The 23792-nt window shown below is 49.1% G+C and overlaps 1 protein-coding gene across 2 annotated transcripts; it reads right to left on the minus strand.

Annotated features, from left to right (window-relative positions):
• Positions 1-1195: 1195 nt before the first annotated feature.
• FKBP6 (FKBP prolyl isomerase family member 6 (inactive)) lies at positions 1196-20646 on the minus strand. Of its 2 annotated transcripts, XM_044004901.1 has the most exons (9): positions 20569-20646; positions 19775-19892; positions 18821-18910; positions 17723-17925; positions 13057-13176; positions 3539-3733; positions 2334-2443; positions 1695-1784; positions 1196-1416 (listed from the first exon to the last, which is right to left on the minus strand). In XM_044004901.1, the coding sequence occupies exons 1-8, from the start codon at positions 20638-20640 to the stop codon at positions 1697-1699; spliced, it is 996 nt and encodes a 331-aa protein (XP_043860836.1). In that variant the 5' UTR covers positions 20641-20646; the 3' UTR covers positions 1196-1416; positions 1695-1696. The 2 variants fall into 2 exon arrangements, with proteins under 2 accessions (XP_043860836.1, XP_043860837.1); XM_044004902.1 differs by lacking the exon at positions 13057-13176.
• Between the last annotated feature and the right edge of the window lie 3146 nt (positions 20647-23792).

The raw sequence follows: 23792 nt of genomic DNA on the forward strand, positions 1-23792 counted from the left end.
CCACACAGCTAGTAAGTGTTAAGTGTCTGAGGCCAGATTTGAACTCAGGTCCTCCTGACTCCAGGGCCGGTGCTCTATCCACTGTGCCACCCAGCTGCCCAGGTGTAATTCTTTAAAGAGGAATTCCCAAGAACCCCTACCCCAAATCCCCATCTATTTTCTTTTTTTGTTTGTTTGTTTTTTGCAGGGCAATGAGGGTTAAGTGGCTTGCCCAGGATCACACAGCTAGTAAGTGTCAAGTGTCTGAGGTTAAATTTGAACTCAGGTCTTCCTGAATCCAGGGCTGGTGCTTTATCCACTGAGCCACCTAACTGCCCCCCAATCTATTTTCACCATAACATCCTGCAACCCCCAGGTCAGAGGATCTAGGCTTTAGAGCAGGGAGCCTTGAGGCTGAGTACCTGAAGGAAAATCAAGTTCTCACCTGGACTCGGGTACCCTGAATTTGCTCCTGGGTAACAAAAGGTCAACGTGCCAAGGGGTTCAGGACACGCAGAAAACACACTGTCCTCACTGGAGTGTAACTGAACGCTGAGAACAGCCAAACATTGGGGGTAGAGGTAGGGGTCAGACAGTTCCCTCATTCAAATATTGGCACATCTTTCCATTCTCAAGTGCCCTGAGTCACGGGGCTGAGGGGGAGGCTCAGGACAGGGCCATGTGCTGCTGGTCTTAACCTGGCGTGCACCTGAGCAGGCAGGGAGCCCCCTCAGAAGGGCCCTCCCTATCGTGAATGGGCCTGCTTGGAGAATGGAGGCCGGAGGCCTCCACAAAGCCAAGGTTTATCACTGCGTGCTCATTCAGCAGCTGTTGTCAGTGGCTTTCTTGTTTAATTTCCCTCAGGAGAACAGACTTATCTGTGCGGCCAAGCAGGTGTTTGAAGCAGGTGGGTTTTTTTCCATGGATTAAGTAACAGTTGACTGAGCAAGTGTATTATCATTCTGCGCACTTAGGGAATCTTAACGGTGGGAACTGGGCTGGACTGAATTCTCCCGGGGCTCAGATGTGGAATGGGGTGGAAATGCATTTATTAAAGACTTCCCACAAGCCCACAGGCTGGGGGGACAAGCAGAAAGGCCCACTGAGAACACCCCCCTCCCCAAGACCATGCCTGGTTTAAGAAGGGAATCCTCCCACCCAAAGCAACCGAAAGAAACCAGAGCAAGAGAACTGTGGCTCTTTTGACTTCAGTTCAAGCACATTAACCACTTCTTTGTTCCTCATAGTTTACTGAATGCCAGTGCAGAGTGAGAGACCAACACAGTCCTAGATGTGGAGCAGCGAGCCCCGACTTGTAGCCTTCACTGCTATGGAACAGAAGCAAATCCCTTAAATGCCGGGGGCTCATTTCTCCATCTGCAGAGTGTGGCCAATGATCCTTGGCATCATGGCTCCCGGGGTGCTGTGAGGAAAGGGCTGCGATGTCCAAGAAAGTGCTCATTATCCCCGAGTGCGTGGGGGACTTCACAGGGAGAAGCACTGACCTAGACACGTTCTCTGCAGGGCCTCAGACCTCAGGAGACCCCCCCCACCCCATTGCTACCTCTGGCTCCAAAAAGCATCTTCAGGGGTGACCTGCTCCCCCTACCCAGAGGTCGGCCACATGCACTAAGCTATCTCGAGGGTCTTTGGGCCAATCCCTCCATCAGCCCCAGAGGTTTGGGCCCCACACCCTTGCCTGGCTCCCAACTGACCTTCAGCTCTGTTGCACAGCAGAGGAATGAAGAGGAGAAAATATTCGGGAGCACATTTCTTTCTCCTTCTCCATGTGGTGTCTGTAACAGCTTTGGGGAGAGAGAACAACTTACCCGAGAAAGGCCTCTGTCTGTAGGGGAGGACTGAGTCAGCTAACGCAGGGCAGGAGCCTGCAGGGGGCGTCACAGCCCCACCCCCCAAGGCTGCCGGACTCCAGCTGGTGACTACAGGAAGGAGCTGGCCCTTCTGTGCAGGGCAGACTGAGGACAGCCAAGGAGGCTTCTCCTAAGGGTGCTCGGCAGGGGCTCGGAACCTTGTCACAGGCCTTTGGCAAGACTCCGAAGCCCGGAAACTGCCTAGGACGAAATTGTCGCCAGGACGCAGCCTTCTCGAAGGGAGAAGGCAATGGTCTTCGGTTCCGAAATTGTCCATCCTGCAGCCCTGACCTGAGAAGGTCTTTTTCAACATCAGAAAGGAAATATCTTTAAGAAGCGTGAAGGCCCAGGTGTCCTTCCAGCCGTGGGCACACTGAGCACTGCCCGAGATGAGCCCCCCCCAATATCTCCTTACCACAAATTAGACCCAGAGGCTGGACCGTCCGCACGGGCAGGCGGCGAGTCACAAGGAGGGGCACTTACCTGGCTAGCTTCTTCAGCTCATTATTGATGTCGTGGTTCAAGGGCTGCTCTCTCTGGGCTCGGACAAGGAAATCCCGGGCTCTCTCATACTCAGTCATGATAAGACAAGCCTGCCATTAAAGAGGGTAAGAATTACTGCACGTTTGGAAAATGAAAAACAAAGCAGGAAAAGTAAAATTCTTGAAATAATCCACATTTAAGAAGGGGAGGGGGTCAATGGAGCCAATCAAATCACCCAACATCCCTTAAAGAAATGGATGAGCTGTACTCAGAGACCTCTGTCAGGTGAGAACATTCCTCAATTGAATAAAAGGTGTGAACAAGGTCAGATCTCCCTTTGCCCTCCCCCAATCAATCAACCAAAGTCATTTCAACTAGGTACAAGAAGTCTGATTGGGGGAACCTGGGCACACCCCGTGGGGCCCTGCGTAACCCCGAGGGTGAGTTTGGAGTGAATTTATGCCACTTAGCTGTTTAGTAGTGGAAACCAGCCAGCCAAGCCACAGAGAAGGAGCAGGCTGGGGTGGGGCAGAGAAAGAGAGCCAGGCTGGGCTAAGTCCCACTGGCCAGAGTAGGACCAGTCAGAGCATTCTGGATTCTCACAGTGTCTGAGCATCGTCCCCAAAATAGTTAATGCCACATCTGTGCTGGGAGCCAAGGACAAACTAGATGCACGAAGGAAAAGGCATCTTCAAGATGCTGAGGGGCTGGAGAAGCCACACCACGCTAAGGGGCTACATGAGTGGTCTCCGAGAAGGAGAAAAAGGCTCCCAGCAAGCAGAAGTCGTGCATTATCCTTTGCACACGGGCACTACCCACTCTAAGCTTGAACCGACTTTCCCCTGAGCTCGGTGAATACTGGCAGGAGAGGATGTCACGGACTTTTGGGCTATCTTTGATGCCAATTCTTCTGCCTGTGCTACCCCAGTAAATACCCCTTCATAAAAACGCTAATTGAGTCGGGATGACTCGTTGATGTGAATGGATGATCATGGCGGGGAGATCATGGGGAGGCTTGTAAGTCACAGCTCCTCCCAAGCCTCTGGTCTTCAGCTTGAGCCCTGAGACAGATTGAGCAGCCATGCTCAGGAGACCTGGCAGACCAGAACCAGGATGCTGGAGAGCATTGGCTTTGAGAGGGTTTCTGCTTTAGGGCAGAGGCTTCCTGAATCTCCTCCCTTAAAAAAAGCCAGCTCCATACTCACCTGTCCACATCTGAAGAGGGCCTTGGCATTTTTCTGATCAATAGCCAAAGCTTGCTCCCCATAGACCAGGGCCCGGGTGGGCCGGTCCAACTTGAGGTAAGTGAAGGACAGGTTAAGGAAGACCAGCAGCTTGGCACTCTCTATCTGATCCTGTTCCCCAGGGTGAAAAGGCCTGCGGCAAAGAATCAAGGAGGCCTGTAGGGAAACAAAACAGCTGATAGAGAAGTTGGAAACCACAGGGAGTAACCAAAAACAGGGCCTGAAGGCTCACCCCAACCAAAGCCTGGACAGCAGGGTCTAGCACACTCACTGACTAGAAACACAATGATGTCCAACAGTACAGCTTAGGGAGAGTGTTGGGATCTAGAGAAGATGTTGCTAGTGCAAGAGCAAATGAATTTCCACTTTGGAGTTCAAAGAGTCCTTTGCTTTCAAGGGAATTTCATTACTGCCACCAGGAAATAATTCCCTCTCGTAAACATGTGATCTTCCTTAGTAGGCTGCAAAACTAAAGCCTGAAGTCACACGAGGCCAAACATGCAGATGACACGAAATCCAAGTAGGCAAGACAAAGAGGGAACACAGGAGTCTCTGTTGGTAACAATTTTCATGGCTAAAAGGACCCGTGGGGTCTGACCCACAAGGGCAATTCCTGGCAAGCTGCACGGTCCTCATTTCACAAATAGGGAAACTGCTGCGCTAAGAAAATTAGCCATTTGTCCCAGAGAAAACAGCACAAAGTGTGTAAGTCTACAAGGAAGACAAGATCATTGTACAATGAATGTGTGAAATGCCATTTTTCCACCAGGTGGTGCTGTGCTCAAGCTTCGTGTGTGTGTGTGTGTGTGTGTGTGTGTGTGTGTGTGTGTGTGTTCGTGCGCATACATGTGCATGTCTCCTGTTTCTCTCTCCTGCTCTCTGTGCCACAGCCTCTCCCCCAAAGAGTATTTTCTATGCTCAGTTGTAAACCACTGTTCCCACCAAGCTGTACAATTTTAAAAGGACCAGGAAAGCACGAAACCCTCTACATTCTAGGCCAAGGATGAACATTAAATATTCCTTGGGATGATCATCAAAATAGGAAGAGTTCCTAGCTCAGTCTCACCCTCCATACTTAGGTTACACGGTCGGGCAATCGACTTTCTGTGGCCCCTACGCTTCTCATGAACATCAAAGAACTGCAGAGAAGACTGCCACGTAGCTCCTTCTTTCCCCACGCCTTCTGTACCCTCCTCCCAGGGTTCCCTCTCTGGGCATCATGCAGACAGCTGCAGAATATTCACCTTCCCCTAACCCTGCAGGTCGTGGGAGAGAGATCGAGGGAACGGACCAAGATGGGGCCCCATGGTGGCTGCGCTCTGTGTGCGCAGGAGGACCTGGGAGGGTCTCCAAACTTCCTCCCAGGAGCCAAGCTGGATGGGTCTCTTCACGGCCTCATCCCCAGGAGCTGCTCTCGCTCCTGGCCCAAGCTCTCTCCCCACAGCAGCAGGGATCACAGCCAGCACACCCCTCCCGAGCCTCGGTTCCGAGGGCTAAGCAGCAGCAGGGCTCTGTCCTTGCCCTGCAAGGGAAGCCTGGCTTGAAGATAACCAGTGTCTCTCAGGCTGGCCCTGCCGTGCTCCAAGAGCCCCAATTCCCAGCTCCTGCTCCCTCACCTAGCATTCCCTATAGCTTCCCCTGGCAGCTTTAAATGCAAGAAGAGAAACACTACTCATGTATAACTTATTTTGAATTGCTTGAGTTCTTGTGGGTGGGGGGTGCAAATGGAGGGGGGGGAAGAGAAGTTGGAACACAAAGTTTTAAAAAAATTGATGTTAAAATTTTGTTTTTACATATATTTTGGAAAATAAAATTCTATTAAAAAAAAAAGAGAAAAGCTTCCCGTGGAGCCCACTCCTTCACAGGGAGGGGCTGGAGCCTAGGGCTGCCTCCTTCTCAGGTGTATGACTGACCAGAGATGACAATTGTGAATAAGGGCTGGGCTTTGTCTTCGATGCTTAAAAAGCATCTGCCCATCATTGCCCCTTATTTTCCCCCCAGGGAAAGGAGAGTCACCAGAGATCTTCCTGGAATACAGGCTGAAAATACAGAAGACTGGTTGAGAGTCCCACATGAACTGTAAAGATGAGAAGAGGAGACAGGGAGCTGAGGGTTCCACAGCTGGTGTTATCCATTCTTTGCATGGGACTGACAGCAAATTCTTTGCTATGCCCTGGATGAGGTGAGTCTTTCCTCAGCAATGGACAAGATCAAAGATCAGCTCAGTCTGAGGTCTGGAAAGGACCTCTGAGCAGGAGCGAAGATGGTAGAGTAGTAAAGAAAAGTCTAGTGACCTCCGCTCCTCCCTTCTCCCCCTCCAAAAGATCTAGAAAACACACCAGCCTTGATCCTTATGAGAGAATCCAAGAAAAAAGTCAGTGAGTCCTTTCTGAGTCGAAGTCAACATCGGGAGACAGAGAAGTCTATGGACACTGGAGCCAGGAACACCAGAGTACAAAAGGAGGCACGAGAGCCATGCTGGGGCATGTCACCCATCACCTGTTCTGCATTACAGATCCAGAGTGAACCGAGGGAGTATTCCAAGGTAAGGAATGGTAGTAGGCACTAGGCCGTGTACTGAACAACTTAACAACACCACCTCCAAACGGGAGCAGTAGAACCAACAAAAGGACTGAGTGAAACAGTTTTCTAGCCCAAAACAACTTAGGGTTTTTATATTTTTGCAGGGCAATGAGGGTTAAGTGACTTGCCCACCGGGTCATACAGCCAGTAAGTGTCAACTGTCTGAGGTCAGATTTGAACTCAGGTCCTCCTGAATCCAGGGCCAGTGCTTTATCCGCTGTGCCACCTAGCTGCCCCCCCCCCACCAAAACAACTTAGAAGGTTGATGGGAAAGATCTGTCTCACCGGGGCGAGAATGGCAAGCTAGCAGCAGGCATGGGGGGCATGTACGGTGGCAGCTGAGCAACTACTTTAAGAGCTCTCAGCCCACAGATAAGGGGGTCAGACAGCTGATAAAGGTCTCCTTTCTCAAATATATAGACAACAGAGTCAAATTTATAAGAATACAGGTCATTTCCCAATTGATAAATGGTCAAAGGATATGAACAGGAAGTTTTCAGATGAAGAAATCAAAGCTATAGTCATAAGAAAAAAATGCTCTAAATCACTATAGATTAAAGAAATGCAAATTAAAACAATTCTGAGGTACCACCTTATGCTTATCAGACTGGCCAATATGACAGAAAGGGGAAATGACAACTGTTGGAGGGGGATGTAGGAAAACTGAATCACTAATGCATTGTTGGTGGAGTTGTGAACCAATTCATCCATTTTGGAGAGTAATTTGGAACCATGATCAAAAGGCTTTATAAAACAGAGCATACCCTTTGACCCAGCAATACCACTACTAGGTCTATATCCCAAAAGATGATAAAAAAGGGAAAAGGAATCACTTTTTGTGGTGGCAAAGAATTGGAAATCAAGGGGATGCCCATTAATTGGAGAATGGTTGAACAAGCTGTGGTATCTGAATGTAATGGAATACTACTGTGCTATAAGAAAGAATGAAGGGGATTCTTTCATAAAAACCTGGAAATACTCGCATGAATTGATGCAAAGCAAAGTGAACAGAACCAGAAGAACACTGTACATAGCAGCAGCAATACTGTATGATGATCAACAGTGAATGACTTGGTTATTCTTAACAATACAATGATCTAAGACAATTCTGAAATACTCATGACGAAAAGTGCTATCCATGTCCAGAGAAAGAACTGATGGTATTTGAATGCAAGTCAAAACATGTTTTTTAACTTTATTTTTTTTAGTTTCTTTTGTCTGTGCTTTCTTTCACAACATGACTAATATGGAAATGTGTTTTGCATGACTGAACATGTATAACCTGTATCAAATTACCTGCCACCTTAGGGAGGGGATAGGAGAGGTAGTGAGAAAATTTGGAACTCAAAAGTTTTAAAATGAATGTTAAAATTATTTTTACATGTAATTATGAAAAAGATAAACTATTTGGATGTCCTAACATCAATTCTGAAGTCAGGAAGCAGGCTAGAAGAACGAGCAAACAAAAAAAAAGAATTCCTCTCTCCCCCCATGTTATCAATATTCCCAGCTATTATGGTATCATGGATGCTCAAGACAAAAACTCCAAAGAGAATGACCCTAAATATCTGCCAGCAAAACCTAAAAGAAAAAGACAGCTTGGGCACAAATGGATGAAAAAGCATAAATTTAAAAGCAAAAGTTTAAAATGAAATGAAATGAGAGCATTAGAGAAAAAAATTAGAAAAGAAAAGAGAGCCATGGAAGAAAGAATCAGAAAGGGAACAGCTTGGCAAAGAGGTACAAAATCTGCCCAAGCAACAAACTCCCTGAAAATCAGAATGGACCAAATACAAGTTGTTGACTCTACGAGATAAGAATATTAAACCAAAGTCAAAAGGCTGGAAAAAAATAGGAAAAAAGCCTAAGGTCCCTCAAAATGAAAACTAACCTGGAAAACAGATCAAGGCGAAAAAATTTAACAACCAATGGACTACCTGAATACCGTAACCAAGAGTCTAGACATCCGATTTTAAGAAACCTGATATAAAAAACTCCCCAGAACGGCTAGAACCAGAGGATCAAGTAGAAGTAGAAAGAATCCACTGGTCAAAATCCTGAAAGAAAAACTCTAAAACGAAAACTTCCACAACATCCCAGCCCACATCCAAGGTATCTAGATTAAAGGAAAATACAACAGCAGCAGAAAGAATCAGCTCCTGAAAAGTCACAGTCGGGATCCCGCATAATTTAACAGCCCCCAGTACAAATTGGTGGGGACTTGGAATATGTTATTCCACAAGGGAAAGGACCCAACAAAACTGAGTATAATCTTTCCGAACACTCCTGATAAAAAAGACCTGAGCAGTGTAAAAGCTTTCAAGTTCAAACACAGGCATTAAAAGGAACACAAAATAAATACAAACGAACCGTGATAAAGCACTGAAGGTTAACCCACTTCCATTTTAAATGGGAGGATGCTACATGTGTCTTCTTTGAACCCCATTGTCATCAGAGGTCAGAGAGGGAGTCTAATTAGAGAGTGGGGGTGACTGTATCATATCTTTATGGTTTTAAGAGGATAGGAAGCAAGAGGGGGAAATGAAGAAGGGGGGAAGAGGAGAGAAAGGAAAGGTTAGGAAAATGATCTTGCATAATCAGGGTGCACAAGTAAGCTTCTCTACAAAGGAAGAGAGGGGGTCTGGGGGAGTGCCCAACACTTGAATCTCACTCATCTCAACCGTCTGTGATGAAATAATGGGATTTAGCAGATACTCAAAGACCCACCTGGAGATTAATCTATACTGATTGAATCAAGTGAGAGTGATTGACTGCTGATTAATCACACCTGGCTAGCCCTTAAGAAGGTATTGTTCTCAGAAACTAGACTGTGAACTCACTTGGAGAACACCTTCAAAGCCAATGGATTTGGATGATGCCAACCAATCAGCTTGAAGCAGTGTGTAAAGACCGCCCCTGTTCCAGATCTATAAAAAGCTTTCACAAACAGCTTGTTAGGGGGTTCCTGATTAAAGCAGGCTGGTGGAGGAGGACTTCAGGAAGAACCCAACCAGGCTGCAACTCTAGGCTAGACTGGAGCTGAAGCTTCTGATTTAAGGCAACCACAATTTAGATTTTAAACATCACACGTCAAAGGAGGAAACAAAACACATGGAGTTACAGAAAAACATTTCACTCGTGGAAACGGAGAAAAGGAGTTGGTTATTACCCCTATTTTGCAGAGCAGGAAATGGGCTCAGAGAGGAAACAGCACTTGCACAGGGTCACAAGAGTTATTAAGAATCTGATGTCCCTGCCTGTCCCTGTCTACTCCACTCACTCCACCAGGACAGTCAAAGGAGCCTGTTCTCTGTTCTCTCAGGGCCTTCCTGGAGGGTTTCTGTCCGGGACCACAGAGCAGCAGTGGTGTCCTGGGCCTCCTGCTTTCCATGCAGGATCACCTCTGGCTCTAGCAGCTCAGAAGGCCCCACCTGTCATGCTAACTAGGTTCACTAAGACGGGATCAACTTTTGTCTGTTAAAGACACAGAGCATGGGGGCAGCTAGGTGGAGCAGTGGAGAGAGCACTGGCCCTGGATTCAGGAGGACTTGAGTTCAAATCTAGCCTCAGACACTTGACACTAGCTGTATGACCCCGGGCAAGTCACTTAACCCCAATTGCCTCACACACACACACACACACACACACACACACACACACAAAGACAAGAGAGCAAAGTACTTTAATTCACTAGGTGGTTTTTCTACACAAACGGCAGCAGAGCATACTCCCCTTTAAAATCAGCAGCAATACCAGTGTGGAAAAATGCCATGAGTGAAAGTTTTCACAAATGCAATTTTAAGGATGAGCTCGAAGGCTCAAAAGCTGTGACTGGGCAAGTCTACCCAAGGTATCTCAAAGGTCTTGGTGCAGCTTTGAGCTTTAAGAGTCTACAACCGCACCAGTGTTACTGGGACACCCCGTATGTGAATGGCCAGACATGTAGCCAAGGAGGAGCACAGTTAATGACTTTGCCTCCCTGGTCTTGCCTGTGTGACAGAAGCAACGTCTACCAGCATCCCTGCCAGGAGAGCTCAGCCATGACCTATGGTCATGAACATGGCAGGCCTAGGGGTGTCAGTGTTCCTGACTTGGTGGATGCCCCCACCATCCACGTCAGCACATGCTGCATCTCAGAGGGTGCACATCTACTTGAACCAGTACTGTGTCCTTGCTGAGCGTCCTTTCCGTGCTATGGCTAAGCAAAATTATTTTTGGAAACCATTAGATGGTCTTTCGGTGCCCTGTTTCACTCTCAATCAGTCTGGCCTGAGCAGGCCTGGCCTATGCCACTTGGTCTCTGGGCCTCTCCAGGAGACTTCTCGACAGAGAACAGAGGAGCTGAGGGGACCACAGAGTATCTGGCAGCTGCTGGGACAAAGTTATTACCTGGATGACGACCAGGAGTGAGCTAAGCTTCAGAGATAAAAACAAAGCACGGCACACAGCCGCACTCTACTGCCAGACTCACTGATACGTCGCTCAGTTTGGCTGGACGGCGGCTTTCTCGTCTTTGTTATGAGGGACAGATCATGGGTAGATCGAGGATGGATATATTTGGAAATCAAAGAGCTTTAAAGACAGGAGATGTCAAGAGCAAGTTTTCAAAGCCCAGAAAGTCTCTAGAATACTCCTCATGAGGCAGAGCGAGGGAGCCCCTGGAGCTGCAAGTCCAGCAGCAAGTTAAGTTCACAAAGCCAGAGTCCTCTAGGGGAACTCACCGCCGACTACTTGGCAAGGAACATCTCTGCACTCTGTTCTAAGGGCCTGTCATCTCTGAGAGGAGCTCTCTTGAAGATGTGGGGGCCTGCTACGTGCTGAGTCTCAGAAGGGAAAAAGCAGCCCAGCCCATGAGGGAGCAGCTTTTAACAGGGAGATGGCTGTGGCCTTGAAGCCAAAGAGAACATGGGAGCCAGAAGCAGAGACGCTCCAGGGCTGCGGGCCCAGGGGGCCATGCCTGGAGACAGCTGAAAAAAGGACCATCGGACGGGCAGAGGCCAGCAGAGATGGGGGTGGGGGGGACAGCACAATGCCATCACCATCAGGCCAAAGTGGCACTACATGGGATAGGGCCTGGCCATGTGTCAGCATCTCCATCCACGTTTCTTATTTGTCCACTCTTTTTTAAAAAAATAATATTTTCCAGTTACATGTAGAGATAGTTTTCAACATTTTTTTTTATAAGATTTCTAGTTTCAAATTTTTCTCCCTCCCTCCCCTCCCTTCACCCCTCCCCTAGACAGCAGGTAATCCGATATAGAATCAGAGCAAAAAGGAAAAACCTCAATAAAGAAAAAACAATAGCACCAAAAAACAAAAGAAATGGTACAGTTCAATCTATACCCATATTCCACAGTTTTTTTTCTGGATTTGGAGAGCCTTTTCCATCATGAGTCCTTTGGAACTATCTTGGACCACTGTATTGCTGAGAAGAATCAACTCTATCACAGTTGATCAAGATACAATGTTGATGATACTCGGTACAATGTTCTCCTGGTTCTGCTCATCTCACTCATCATCAGTTCATACAAGTCCTTCCAGGTCTCTCTGAAATCTGCCTGCTCATTGTTTCTTACAGCACAATAGTATTCCATCACATTCATATACCACAACTTACTCGGCCATTCCCCAATTGATGGGCAGCCCTTCAATTTCCAATTCCTTGCCACCACAAAAAGAGCAGCTATAAATGTGTGTAACTTGTCCACTCTTGCTGCCCATGCAGAAGGCCAAGGATTTCCTCCCTGAGTGGCCTCTCTGGGCCTCTGCAGCCAGCTGGTCTCTTCCCTGAACTTCAGGGCCACAACTCAACTGCCCAGTGGGCATTTTGTCCCGGATGTCCCAGAGATGTCTCATGTCTCCTACTCCTCCTCTTTCTCTCCAAACTCTCTCCTCTTCCTGTCAAAGGCACCATAGTCCTTCCAGCCTCCAGCTTCAGTCTCAGCATGCCACTCCCTCAGCTCCTGTCCCATCAGTCACCTCACCTCTCCCTCCACAACACAGCCTGCACCCAGCCCCTTCTCTCTGCCCCACAGGCAGCGCCCTCCCTAGAGATGACAGCCTGCCTCCAGGCTCTCTCCACTGCAGACCCCGCTGGACTGTTGTCAGAGTGATTTCCTTTAAGTACACAGCTGACCACGTCACTCCCTACAGCAGCTCCCTGTTGTCCTGAGGAGGAAACACAGGTTGCTCTGCTTCGCTTTTAAAGCCATCGGCCATGCTGGGCAAACTTCTTATGGCTGTCCCTCCGCGATTTCACGTGGGCTCGGCGTGGCAGCCTCGACTTTCTCATGCACTCACCAGCTTTCTCCAAGGTCAGCAGGAACCTCTTAATAGCCAATGGGGCCATTTTCTCAGCCCTCCACATCTCCACACTTCCAGCGGCATGTGGATCAATGCACTGCTGCCCTATAATAACCCTTTATGCGAACAGCTAATTTATTGGGTAGAAACCACAGGAGAGCTTTGGTGAGGTGCCAGACACTCAAATGGATAATAAAGACAAGTGGGAATATGGGCCTTTTGGAGAAAAAGCCTTAGGACTATTTGACAAAGCAAGGCAGGAACAGAGCCACAAGGGATATCCAAAGTCCGGCTGGCTGGCCAAAGAGAGGAAGCCGAGCAGAGAACGCTCAGACAGGCTCCTTGCAGCTCTGTGGCCTGGGCCCACCTGAGAGGCTGCATGCCAGGTGACAAGCAGAGGGACCTGCTGATAAAAAGGGAGGGAGATGGAGAAAGCAGAGCACGATCCCCCTGAAGAGGCAGCCGCCGCCACACTGGGCCTCCTGTGGCCCCGCTGCCCAGCAGTAAGACTTTGCCAGTGTGTATACAACTTGCTCAAGGCCCTACCTTAGAGACAGAGGAGGTGGCAGGGGAGCCCACCCTGAGCATCTTACCCTTTTGTATCTTTCCTTGGCATCATGAAAGCGGTTCTGGCGAAAGAGGTAGTTGCCAAATTCACGCTCTGTGCCTGCCACCTTCAGCACTTTCTCGAGTGGGAACACGTCCTGCTGCTTCTGAGGGATCAAAAACAAAAGCCTCTCAAGTAAGCTTAAGGGCTCGGTGAGTGCAGGACCAAGGGCTGTTCACAGAGACGGGATTTCAAACATCTTGGTCTGGACACATTGGGCTGAACCACTGAATTTGGTACAGTTCCCAGACCTGCCTGGGGGTGCAGGGGCAATACTGGATGCATGCCCTCCTCCCTCTAGTCCTTTCTGATACACCAGGCTGGGGAGGGCGGCTCCTCATTCCTCCCAGACCCCTCTTCTGCTGCCATCCCCTTGTATCCTGAGCTCCTGGATGCTCATGTCTCCTGCCTCATAGTCTTCCTTTCCACCTTCATCTCTGTCCTTATACCTGGGCATCCCTAGTCGGTGGAGCTGTTCAGAAGAGGCCTTGATCAACTGCTCCGCACTCCCTGCCCCAGCCCATTTCACTCAATCACAAGTACAAGGGCAGGGCATGGGACAGACCAGGTCTTTTTTTTTTTTTTTTTGTGGGCAATGGGGGTTAAGTGACTTGCCCAGGGTCACACAGCTAGTAAGTGTCAAGTGTCTGAGGCCGGATTGGAACTCAGGTACTCCTGAATCCAGGGCCGGTGCTTTATCCACTGCGCCACCTAACCACCCCCCAGACCAGGTCTTAAGAAAGTTCATCAGTCAAGCCTGATGGAAGAAGGTGGCTCCCCACTGGCTGGTCCATGGTGTCCCTTTACAGTAACCAAGACAGGAGACAGCCCCCAGCACTGGAGAGGGAACCACTTCCTGCCTCTCCCAGAAGAAGGGATCTCTCCTCTTTGCAGTGACCCTACATGCAGGAGGAAGCTGGCCCAAGAGTCAAGGCAGGAGGCAGCCTCGGGCTCCCTTACAAAGAGAACGAACTCGGATAATCCGGAGTCCAAAGCAGCAGGCTCAGGGAGCCCAGGGAGCCCAGGCGAGAGCCTGATCCAGCAGCTCTTCTGCCCAGAGGAGAACAGCCCTGCAGGGGCAGGAGTAGGAGCTTCCTTGGGCACTTGTGTGCCTCCCTACTAGCCCACACATACGTCCACTCCTCCCACTGACACCACGTGTGCTGGGAGGAGGGCGCACCCAAGGTCTATGGGGAATGCTTTGCAACTCCTCTATTTTTGGGAGATCCTAGAAGACCCTGTGGGGGATCTGGCCTGTGAGCAAGCTGGGGTACAGAAGAGGGTAGCTCTCAGAAGGGGACCCTACCCCACTACCCGTGGCATTCTCCCTCCCCAAGTCTCACTCGACCTTAGCCACAATGGGGAAGGTCATGCCCCACTTGGTAATTCCTCTCAAACCACCCACCACCTTCCATCCCTCACTTTGTCCCACTCTTCCTGCACCCAAGGACCAAGGACTCCACACATTCCAGCTTTCTCACTCCATAGCCCACATCCTGGCCTCACTTTTTTCCCCCCTTTAAAGCTTGATGCTGAAGCAGAAACAATGAGACAGAGCAACACCTCCATCCCAGAACCTGTGAACTAGGAGGAAGAAATAGTGGAACTCTGATTTGAGGCTGGTTTCAAAGGGTTTGGAGAAAAGAGAGGTAGGATCCAATGACCTAAAATTCTATTGAGGAAGGGAGCCCCAAAGAGCTGGAAGGCTCCCACACTGAAATTCTAAAAATAACAATGGAAATGTTTCTAAAAAAGGATGAAAAGGGGACACTATCTAAAGAGGCCAATGTGACTGGGTACAAAATGTGAAAGCAGGGGCAGGGAACAGAGGAACAATGCAAAATTAAAAATTTAAAAGCAGTTCAGTCCTGTAAAAAACCGCATCAGGAGCATGAAAGTTCAGAAGTTGCTGAAGCTGATGAGGAATATAAAGAATTGTTCAAGTTTCTTTGTGAGCAAGAGGAAACTCAAAGGAAGGAAAATGGACACTGCTGAGGACGTACGGGCTAACAGTCACGAGAGAAGGCAGAACAACCCAACTTGCACTTTGTTTCCATCTTCTCTTTGAAAAGGAATGAATCTCGGATTGAGAAAGTACAAAACTACTCACTGGAGCTTTAGGATTCAAGATGAGGAGATAGTAAGAAAGCACCAAGTTACCCACATGAGTCAAAGTCATCAGGAAGCACCGTCAGGGGCCTGGACAAGCAGGCTGAAGAGGCTACTGAGCCACTGTCCACGAAAGACCCCCTCAACACAAGAGAGATGCCACAGGACTGAAGAGGGACCAGGGCTACCTCAGTTTTATAAAAACCAGCAAGTGGGAGGATTCTGCACAGCATAGATCAGGGAACTTCACTTCATTCCTGGCAAAACTCCAGAATATAGTTTACTTTTTGTATCTTTAAAATTTAATACAATTTTTTCAATTAAGAAAAATCTATTTCCTCTCCCCAATAAAGCCTTTGTAATGAACGTGCATCATCAAACACATTCCAGCATTGGCTATGTCCAAAAAATCCCAGTATGTCTCCATCTGAACACTGAGTCTACCCCGCTTCTGTCAGGAAGCAGGCAGCATGTTCCACTCTACAATCTGAAATCATGGTTGGTCCCTGCATTGAAAAGAGCTCTGAAGTCTTTCCAATTTGTCTTTGGAACGCTCTTATTCTACAAATTGCAGCTTCACTCTGCGTTAGTTCAAACAAGTCTTTCCTAGACTCTGTGAACCATCCCTTTTATTTCTAATGGCACAATAGTCTTCCATTTCTGATCCTATACCACCATTTGTTCACCCGTTTCCTTTTTGTCAACTTGGCCTACCTGACGTGTGAGAGGTAGTGCCTCCGGAGTTGCTTTAATCACATTTCTTTAAGTGCGCTGGAGGATGTTTTTTCATATGGCTAGTGATGGCTTGAATTTCTTCCTTAGAAAACTGCTTGCTCACAGCTTTTGACCATTTGTCAATCTGGGAATGGCTCTTATTCTTATAAATTTTAATCAATTCCCAGCCTATCTCAGAGACGAGATATTTATCAATTGTGCCAACATTTTCCCCCCAGTTACCTCTTCCTCTTCTCATTTTAGCCTTGCCTTTGTTTGTATAAAAAATTTTAATTTTATATAATCAAATCATCAGTTTTGCAAGTTGGTGATGGGCTAAAACAATGCATAAAATCTAGGAAAGTGAATTCTGATAGGGATAAATTTTAAGAACACAAATGGGTTTTCAGGTGAACGCTATATGACCATTTGCAAAGATGTCACAGATGGAATTCTTGGCCAAGCAGAATTGCCCCAAATGGTTTCCAAGTCTCTCCCAACACAAATTCTGTTTAAAGATGGTAAACATGTGATGAGGGAATTTAAAGTAAGAGAAGGTATAATTAGATGACTACAGAAATCATATCATTATTATTTTTTTAACTTCTTTTTCTTTTTGCAGGGCAATGAGGGTTAAGTGACTTGCCCAGGGTCACACAGCTAGTAAGTGTGAAGCATCTGAGGCCGGATTTGAACTCAGGTTCTCCTGAATCCAAGGCCGGTGTTTTATCCACTGTGCCACCTAGCTGCCCCCCTATATCATTAATTTTTAAAACAACTTCAGGGCAGTTAGGTGGCACAGTGGATAAAACACCGGCCTTGGATTCAGGAGAACCTGAGTTCAAATCCGGCCTCAGATGCTTCACACTTACTAGCTGTGTGATCCTGGGCAAGTCACTTAACCCTCATTGCCCTGCAAAAAAAACAACAACTTCATGTAAGTAAACAAATATACATTGTCTGACAAAGACAATTCAGGAAGCAAGGTTAGTAGATGTGGTGAATTGTTAAATAAATGAACCCATAAAAACTTGGCTAGTCTACCACTAACGCCATCACTACCACCGCTATATATTTATGAGAACCTCTTCACATCCATCATCTCATTTGGTTCATTAAAAACACAAAATACATCACATTGAATGGTCCCCTTCCCCACCAGCAAAAGCTTCAGAATAGATGTGGGGAGAGAGGAAGATCAGAAAGGTCAGATTGCTGGGCAAATACAGATGAACACAAAGAAACTGATGTCACCAAGCAGTATACTGAGAGGGTGTGTGTGTGTGTGTGTGTGTGTGTGTGTGTGTGTGTGTGGAGGGGGAGAGGGGAGGGAGCGGGGAGGGAGCGGGGAGGGAGCGGGGAGGGAGCGGGGAGGGAGCGGGGAGGGAGCGGGGAGGGAGCGGGGAGGGAGCGGGGAGGGAGCGGGGAGGGAGCGGGGAGGGAGCGGGGAGGGAGCGGGGAGGGAGCGGGGAGGGAGCGGGGAGGGAGCGGGGAGGGAGCGGGGAGGGAGCGGGGAGGGAGCGGGGAGGGAGCGGGGAGGGAGCGGGGAGGGAGCGGGGAGGGAGCGGGGAGGGAGCGGGGAGGGAGCGGGGAGGGAGCGGGGAGGGAGCGGGGAGGGAGCGGGGAGGGAGCGGGGAGGGAGCGGGGAGGGAGCGGGGAGGGAGCGGGGAGGGAGCGGGGAGGGAGCGGGGAGGGAGCGGGGAGGGAGCGGGGAGGGAGCGGGGAGGGAGCGGGGAGGGAGCGGGGAGGGAGCGCATGCCCAAGCATGCCCAAGCATGCCCAAGCGTTCTTGCGTGCACAAAAAGTCCAATCTGCTCTCGAGGACTTACAGCAGTTAAGGCGAAGAATTCATCTGACTCCGCAGAGTCCAGGAAGTCCAGCAGCTCCAACTCAAACAGGACAGTGGTGTTGGGTGGAATCAAGGGTGGACAGCCCAGCGCCCCATAAGCATAGCGTGGCTTGAAGAGAAATCGGGCCAGCTCTCCTTTCCGCATTGTTAACAGGCCCACTTCCATGCCCCACAGGGTTATCTCTACAACAGAAGAGGCAGATGCCTGATTTAAGCCTGCCTATTTCCAGTTTTCCAAAGGAGGAAAAAGAAAACGAGAGGGTTAGAGTAAAACCATCAGAAATGACTGCTCGTTAGGTTCACTCTGGGGATTAGAGGCCCAAACTGAGGCCATGCTAACCATAGATCCCTCCAGCGGTCTGTCCTGGGCCCTCTCGGCTCCTAACTGGACTCTGCTTCCAATCTCCCCTGGCTTTCCAGCTCACCCTCCACACAAGTACCAAAATGATGGACCCATCAGTCCTTGTGGAGAACGGTTTGGAACTATGCTCCAAGTCACTAAACTGTGCATACCCTTCAACACGGCAACACCACTCCTGGGTCTATACCCCAAGGAGAGAAAAGAGGAAAAGGACCCATTGGTACAAAATAATTTATAGCAGCTCTCTTTGTAGTGGCAAAGGACTGGACTGAATAGATGCTATTGGACTGGATGGAATTATACCTTCTTTTTTTGTTTGTTTTGTTTTTTGCAGGGCGGTGGGGGTCAAGTGACTTGCCCAGGGTCCCACAACTAATAAGTGTCAAGTGTCTGAGGTCACATTTGAACTCAGGTCCTTCTGAATCCAGGGCCAGTGCTCTATCCGCTGCGCCACCTAGCTGCCCCGGAATTATACATTCTTAGGTAGTATCCCCAGCTCAGCTGCCCATTTCATTAATTTCTCAGTCACAAGGTGAAACAGGGGAGGGAGGGTATATACACAGCTCCACAGAATCCATTCCTACACTCAGAAAAACCAACCCAGACGATCCATTCAAGGTACAGCGGGTCTGTGGGTCAAGTGTCACTTAGCTTAAAAACACCAGTCTAGCCCCTGCTTAAAGCAAACAGCACTTCCTTGGCTGCAGCCAGACTCACCTTCTCCAAGTTTCATTAGTCGAGGAATCTTCCTATAGCAGTTGGTGTCAAAGGGCTTGTCCACATGTTCCAGATACCCAGAGTATTTCACTGAAGTGCATGGTTAAGAGACAACCGTCATTGACACGGAACCATCCACAAGCCACGCCAACCCCAAAACAGAGCCAGCCGAGGCTGTCCTATGTTACTAGCTTGGAAGCTGGAATGATTCTTTACTCTAACTCACCAGCAACTTCTAAGAAAAGCAGCCGGCAAAGGGGGGGGGGGGGCCTCTGGCAGACCCTCTGGGCCTTTGCTCAGTGATTCCCTAACCAGCCACATCTACCTCCTGAGAACTGGATGACCCTACTTTAAAATCTCTAAACTACTCGCCTTAAATCACATTCCTAATTTGTGTCTAAATCATCCTGGTCGTGGTGGCAACAGGATTTGATGCTCTTGAGCAGGGCTTCTTAAACTTTTTCAACTCGCCAATTTTTAGGAGACCCCAGTACCTAAGTATAAACAACGGGGTATCTTCTTACTGTTGCCAGGTTTTTCGGGACCCCCACATTCAGTTGCATGACCACATGTGGGCCGGAGATCCACAGCTTAAGAAGCTAGGCTCTGATTAAGGGTGAAGCATGCTATCCACTGCCAGAGAAAGAACTGATATTGATTGAACACAGACTGCATGCAATTTTGCCCTTTTTTTTCTACTTGAGTCTTTTTTTGTAAATTCACTAATATAGTAATGTTTTACATAATTGAACATTGTATAACCTATACTGATTGCTTGCAACCTTGGGGAGGGGCGAGTGGAGGGAGGGAGGGAAGGAATGAGAGAGGGACAGAATTTGGAACTCAAAACAATCAATCAATCAATCAAAGGGGAAAAAAAAGCTAGGTTCTAGAGTACAAGTCAAACACTACCCTTCCCCCCTTCACTGGCCAGGGAGGTGTGGCCCATCATACCTAGCACGGAGGCATCAGGGGTCACCAAGTCTCCGGCGCCCTCACGGATGACCTCCTTTAACACCCCCCTGTCTCCGGTGATGTCCTGCATGCGCTGGCTCAATCTCTGGTAGGGAGACTGGGGCAGTAAGAGAAGACCCTCGTTACCCTCCGAGGCTCCCCCAACTCCCCAGAGGAGCAGCAGGAGCCTCTGCAGGAACCCCGGACCCAAAGCCCTCTCTCGGTCACAAGTTTGGGGGGGGGGTCACATGCCAGACAACCCTCTTTCTTTGCTTTGGGGTTTGCCTCGGGGTCCCCTTCCTGGCAAATAGGCGGTCAGAGCGCCAACGTGATCAGGGAGTCCCAACCCCCATTTTACAGAGGAGGAAACTGAGGCTGGGGCGGGGGCTTGCCCAGGGAAACACCTGCATCGAGCCAAAGAACCAGGATCTGGGTCTGGTCCTAAAACGTGTAAGGTGACAGAGGCCCCCTCCCCCACCCCAACTTGACAGAGAAGGAAACTGAGGCAGGAGGTGGCGGTGACTTAATATCACACAACTATAGTTAGAGGCTGAAAGCGATCACCGCCCCTCAAGTCCAACCTCCCCCAACCCCATTTTACAGAGGGGGAAACTGAGGCCTGGGGGAAGATTTGAATGGCCTCATCTAACTCCGCATTCCCCGCGCTCTTCTTTGCCCTCGGCTACGGAGCAACAGCGCGAGTCATTTGACCTCTCTGCCTCAGTTTCCTCTTCTGTAAAATGGGGTTCGGACAAACGAGGCCCCTCGCCCTCGGGGTCCTCCTCCGCGCGCACCAGCTCCCCCGCGCCTTCACGGTCCAGGGCCGGCATCGAGTGATCGTGAGGCGTCCCCAAAGGTTCCACCATCTTGTCCTCCCGCCGGATCAACGACGACTGTTGCCCAAGAGAGCGCATGCGCGAGGTCCAGCGTGCATGCTCTGGAGACCGGCCCGAGCTCCCGCCCACACGCCCGTATTCCCAGCCAATCACCCGCCGCGCCCTCGCCCTCAAGTGTGAGCCTCGCAGCCAATCACGGTCCACGGTTGGGTAAGCCGTAGGTTGTGATGCACGTGTTTTTCCAGGCCCAGAAGAGCGTTGTTAGTTTCACTTACCCTTCCCCCACCTATCAGCCCCTCCCTTCCCCGCCTCCAACCCTCGCCCCCATCTCCTCCAGCCCCTCCCTCAGCCCTAGCTGCAGTGGTAATAAGCAATCACCCACAAGCCTGGATTAGACGCCTACTGTGTGCCATCTAGGCCTGGGCCAGGTGTGGGTTGGAGCTAGTATTAAGCTATTAGGCAATGCCCAGAACTGCGATGGGGAAAACCCAGACCCAGCCGCTCTGTGATGTCATTAGCATACAGGACTCCCAGGTGGGAAAACCCTCCACCAATCAAGGTTGCTGTCTTCTCTGCAATTTATATAATCCTATAGAGTTACCACGGGGAGGTAGGCAGTGGTTGGTTAACTGGATCTGTAGTTAAAAAGACTAGTTCAAATCCTGCCTGAAATGTTAATTAGTTATGTGACCTTGGGCAAGTCACTTCACCTCTGTTTACCTCAGTTTCCACATCTATAAAATGGGGATGGTGATAATAGCACCTCCCTGCCAGGGTTGTGAGGATTAAATGAGATAGTAATGGTAAAAAGCCTAGCATGCTGCATGTGTGCTTAGCATATAGCAGGCACTTTATAATTAGTTGCTGTCATCATCAGTTTGTAGAAGAGGAAGTTCAGTCTAGTGGAAAGTGCAGGGGGCTGCCCCTGGCCCTTGCTCACTGGGTGACCTTGGGCTGCCGTGGCACTGCCCAGTCACATGCAGGGAGGGCTTATTGATGTTCTGGTTTGGGATTCTCCGTTCACCCGCATCCATGCCTCCCCATCCTGTGTGAGTCTCGTCAGGGTCCTCCAGGGGGAACCCCCACCGTAGCCCAGTGTCTCCATCAGGGCGACTCATGGCCAGCCCATCCTTCTCAATCACAGGTTCACATTCCTACAGCCTGTGAAGCTTTGCAAACCTCTGTAAAGTGAGGGATGAGAATGGGCTGATCTAGGAAGTCCCCTCCACTGCTAAATCCTGCGATCCCATGACTTCTGATATTACTAAAGGGCTAGGCACAGGAGGCCCCACCCCCACCCCAATCTTCCCCCTTCCACTCAAGCAACCACCTGAACTGCTGCTATCACAGCAGGGACAGCCCGTGGCAGGCACCCTGGTCCTGTGACCGAGATTGGTTTCCATTGGATTCCTGGTGACATTCCCCCTTACCTGGGGGCGGGAAGGGGGAGTTGCCAGGAAATGAGGAGAAGAAAGTGACAGAGATTAGGTAGCATGAGGTGTGCCCACCATCCCTCCAGGTGTATTTCTTGTGGTCCAGCTCCCTCTGGAAAGAAGAGGCTTCGGTGGTCAGAGAGGTCGGTAATATGAGCAGTGGGTGTCAGGCAGGTGTGTTAGGCTGTCTTCCCTGCTCTGGGGAGAATGACTTCAGGCAGTTTGCTTCTGTGCTCTTGCTGTTGCTTAGCGGGGTGGGGTGAGTCTTCCACATCCTGCCATCTGGGAGTATGCTAGAGGTTAGATCGAAAGGTATTGGGTGGTAGGGGAAAGAATGCTGGACTAAGGCCTAGGTTCAAATTCCACCTCTGACAAAGGTAAGTGACTTCATCTTCCTGAGCCTCAGTTTCATCATCTCTAAAGTGGGGAGAGCGATGCCTGTAGCATGTTACTTCAGAAGGTTGTTTGTGATCAAATGAGACAATATGGCACTAGCCTTAAAGCACTGTTGGGACAGTCCTAAGGGAGGGACTGGTCTTGTAATTTCACTCAGGTCTGAGGAACTCCCAGGTGAGGACTCTCACTCCCTCTATCAATGCAGGTTAGCCCTTTATTTTCAGCTGATGGTCTTGGAAGGCACCGAGAAGTTAGGTGACTTGCCCACAGTCACCAAACCAATCTGTTTCAGAGGCTGGCCTGGGACCCAGATCTTCCTGATTTCAGCAGCAGACCAGGAATGTGAGGACATCTCTAGTTTAAATCCCACCTAAGATATTCACTACCTGTGGGACCCAAGTCACTTAATGTCTCAGTTTCCTCAACTGCAAAATGGGGACAATACCAGCACCTCTCTCCCAGGGTTGTTGTGAGGTTCAAATGAGATATTTGTGAAGTGCTTAGCACACAGTTACTGCTATATAAATGTTATTCCTTTCCTCCTATTCAATATGTCATGCTGCCTCAGCTGTGACACATTGGTTTATTGCAAAATATAGCAATGCATGGTACCAGTAGCAGAAGATTCTGGCTATAAACATATTTTTTCTTTCCTTCTTTCTTTCTTTCTTTCTTTTTTTTTGTGAGGCAATTGGGGTTAAGTGACTTGCCCAGGATCACACAACTGGTAAGTTGTCAAGTGTCTGAGGCCGGATTTGAACTCAGGTCCTCCTGACTCCAGGGCCAGTGCTCTGTCCACTGAGCCACCTAGCTGCCCCAAACATATTTAAATAAACAGGAAACAAAGTATCCCCCTCCCAGATGGTTGAGTGACTGAACAAAGCATAATATGTAAAGCTAAAAATAAAATAGTGGTACCGTAAGAAAGGATGCATATGAGGAATTCAGAGAAACACAGGAAGATTTGTATGACCTGATGAAGAGAGAAGTAAGCAGAAAGAGAAGAATCCAGGAAAACACCCCCAAAAGGGAGCTGAACTCTGAGTAATAGAAAACCCAGTAACATCCCTGGGTGGGTGGGGGGGGCACGTAATAAAATAGGACCCTTCTCTTCTCGGCAGAGGAAAGATGACTTTTTGTTCGACCCTCTGTTGTTTTTGTCATCGATAGACAGGAAGGGCAAGAGGACCAGAAGACATATAGAGAGGCCATGAATGTTGTCAGGGAAGGAAATCGGACAGGGAGAGGAAGAAATGGAGCCAGTGGGACTTGGGTTCAAATGCCTGGGTGGCCTTGGGCAAATTACTTAACCTCTCCAGGCTTCAGTTTTTTCATCTATAAAATGGGCAGGGG

The sequence above is a fragment of the Dromiciops gliroides genome, chromosome 4 (genome assembly GCF_019393635.1).
Source record: "Dromiciops gliroides isolate mDroGli1 chromosome 4, mDroGli1.pri, whole genome shotgun sequence".
Taxonomy (NCBI): domain Eukaryota; kingdom Metazoa; phylum Chordata; class Mammalia; order Microbiotheria; family Microbiotheriidae; genus Dromiciops; species Dromiciops gliroides.

Coding starts and splice junctions, on each gene's coding strand:
- FKBP6 (XM_044004901.1), bottom strand. CDS start 20,640: ATGGTGGAACCTTTGGGGACGCCTCACGATCACTCGATGCCGGCCCTG. Junction 13,177..17,722: donor AATTCTTCGCCTTAACTGCT/GTAAGTCCTCGA, acceptor TTGATCCCTCAG/AAGCAGCAGGACGTGTTCCC. Junction 1,785..2,333: donor GAGCTGAAGAAGCTAGCCAG/GTAAGTGCCCCT, acceptor CTCTCCCCAAAG/CTGTTACAGACACCACATGG.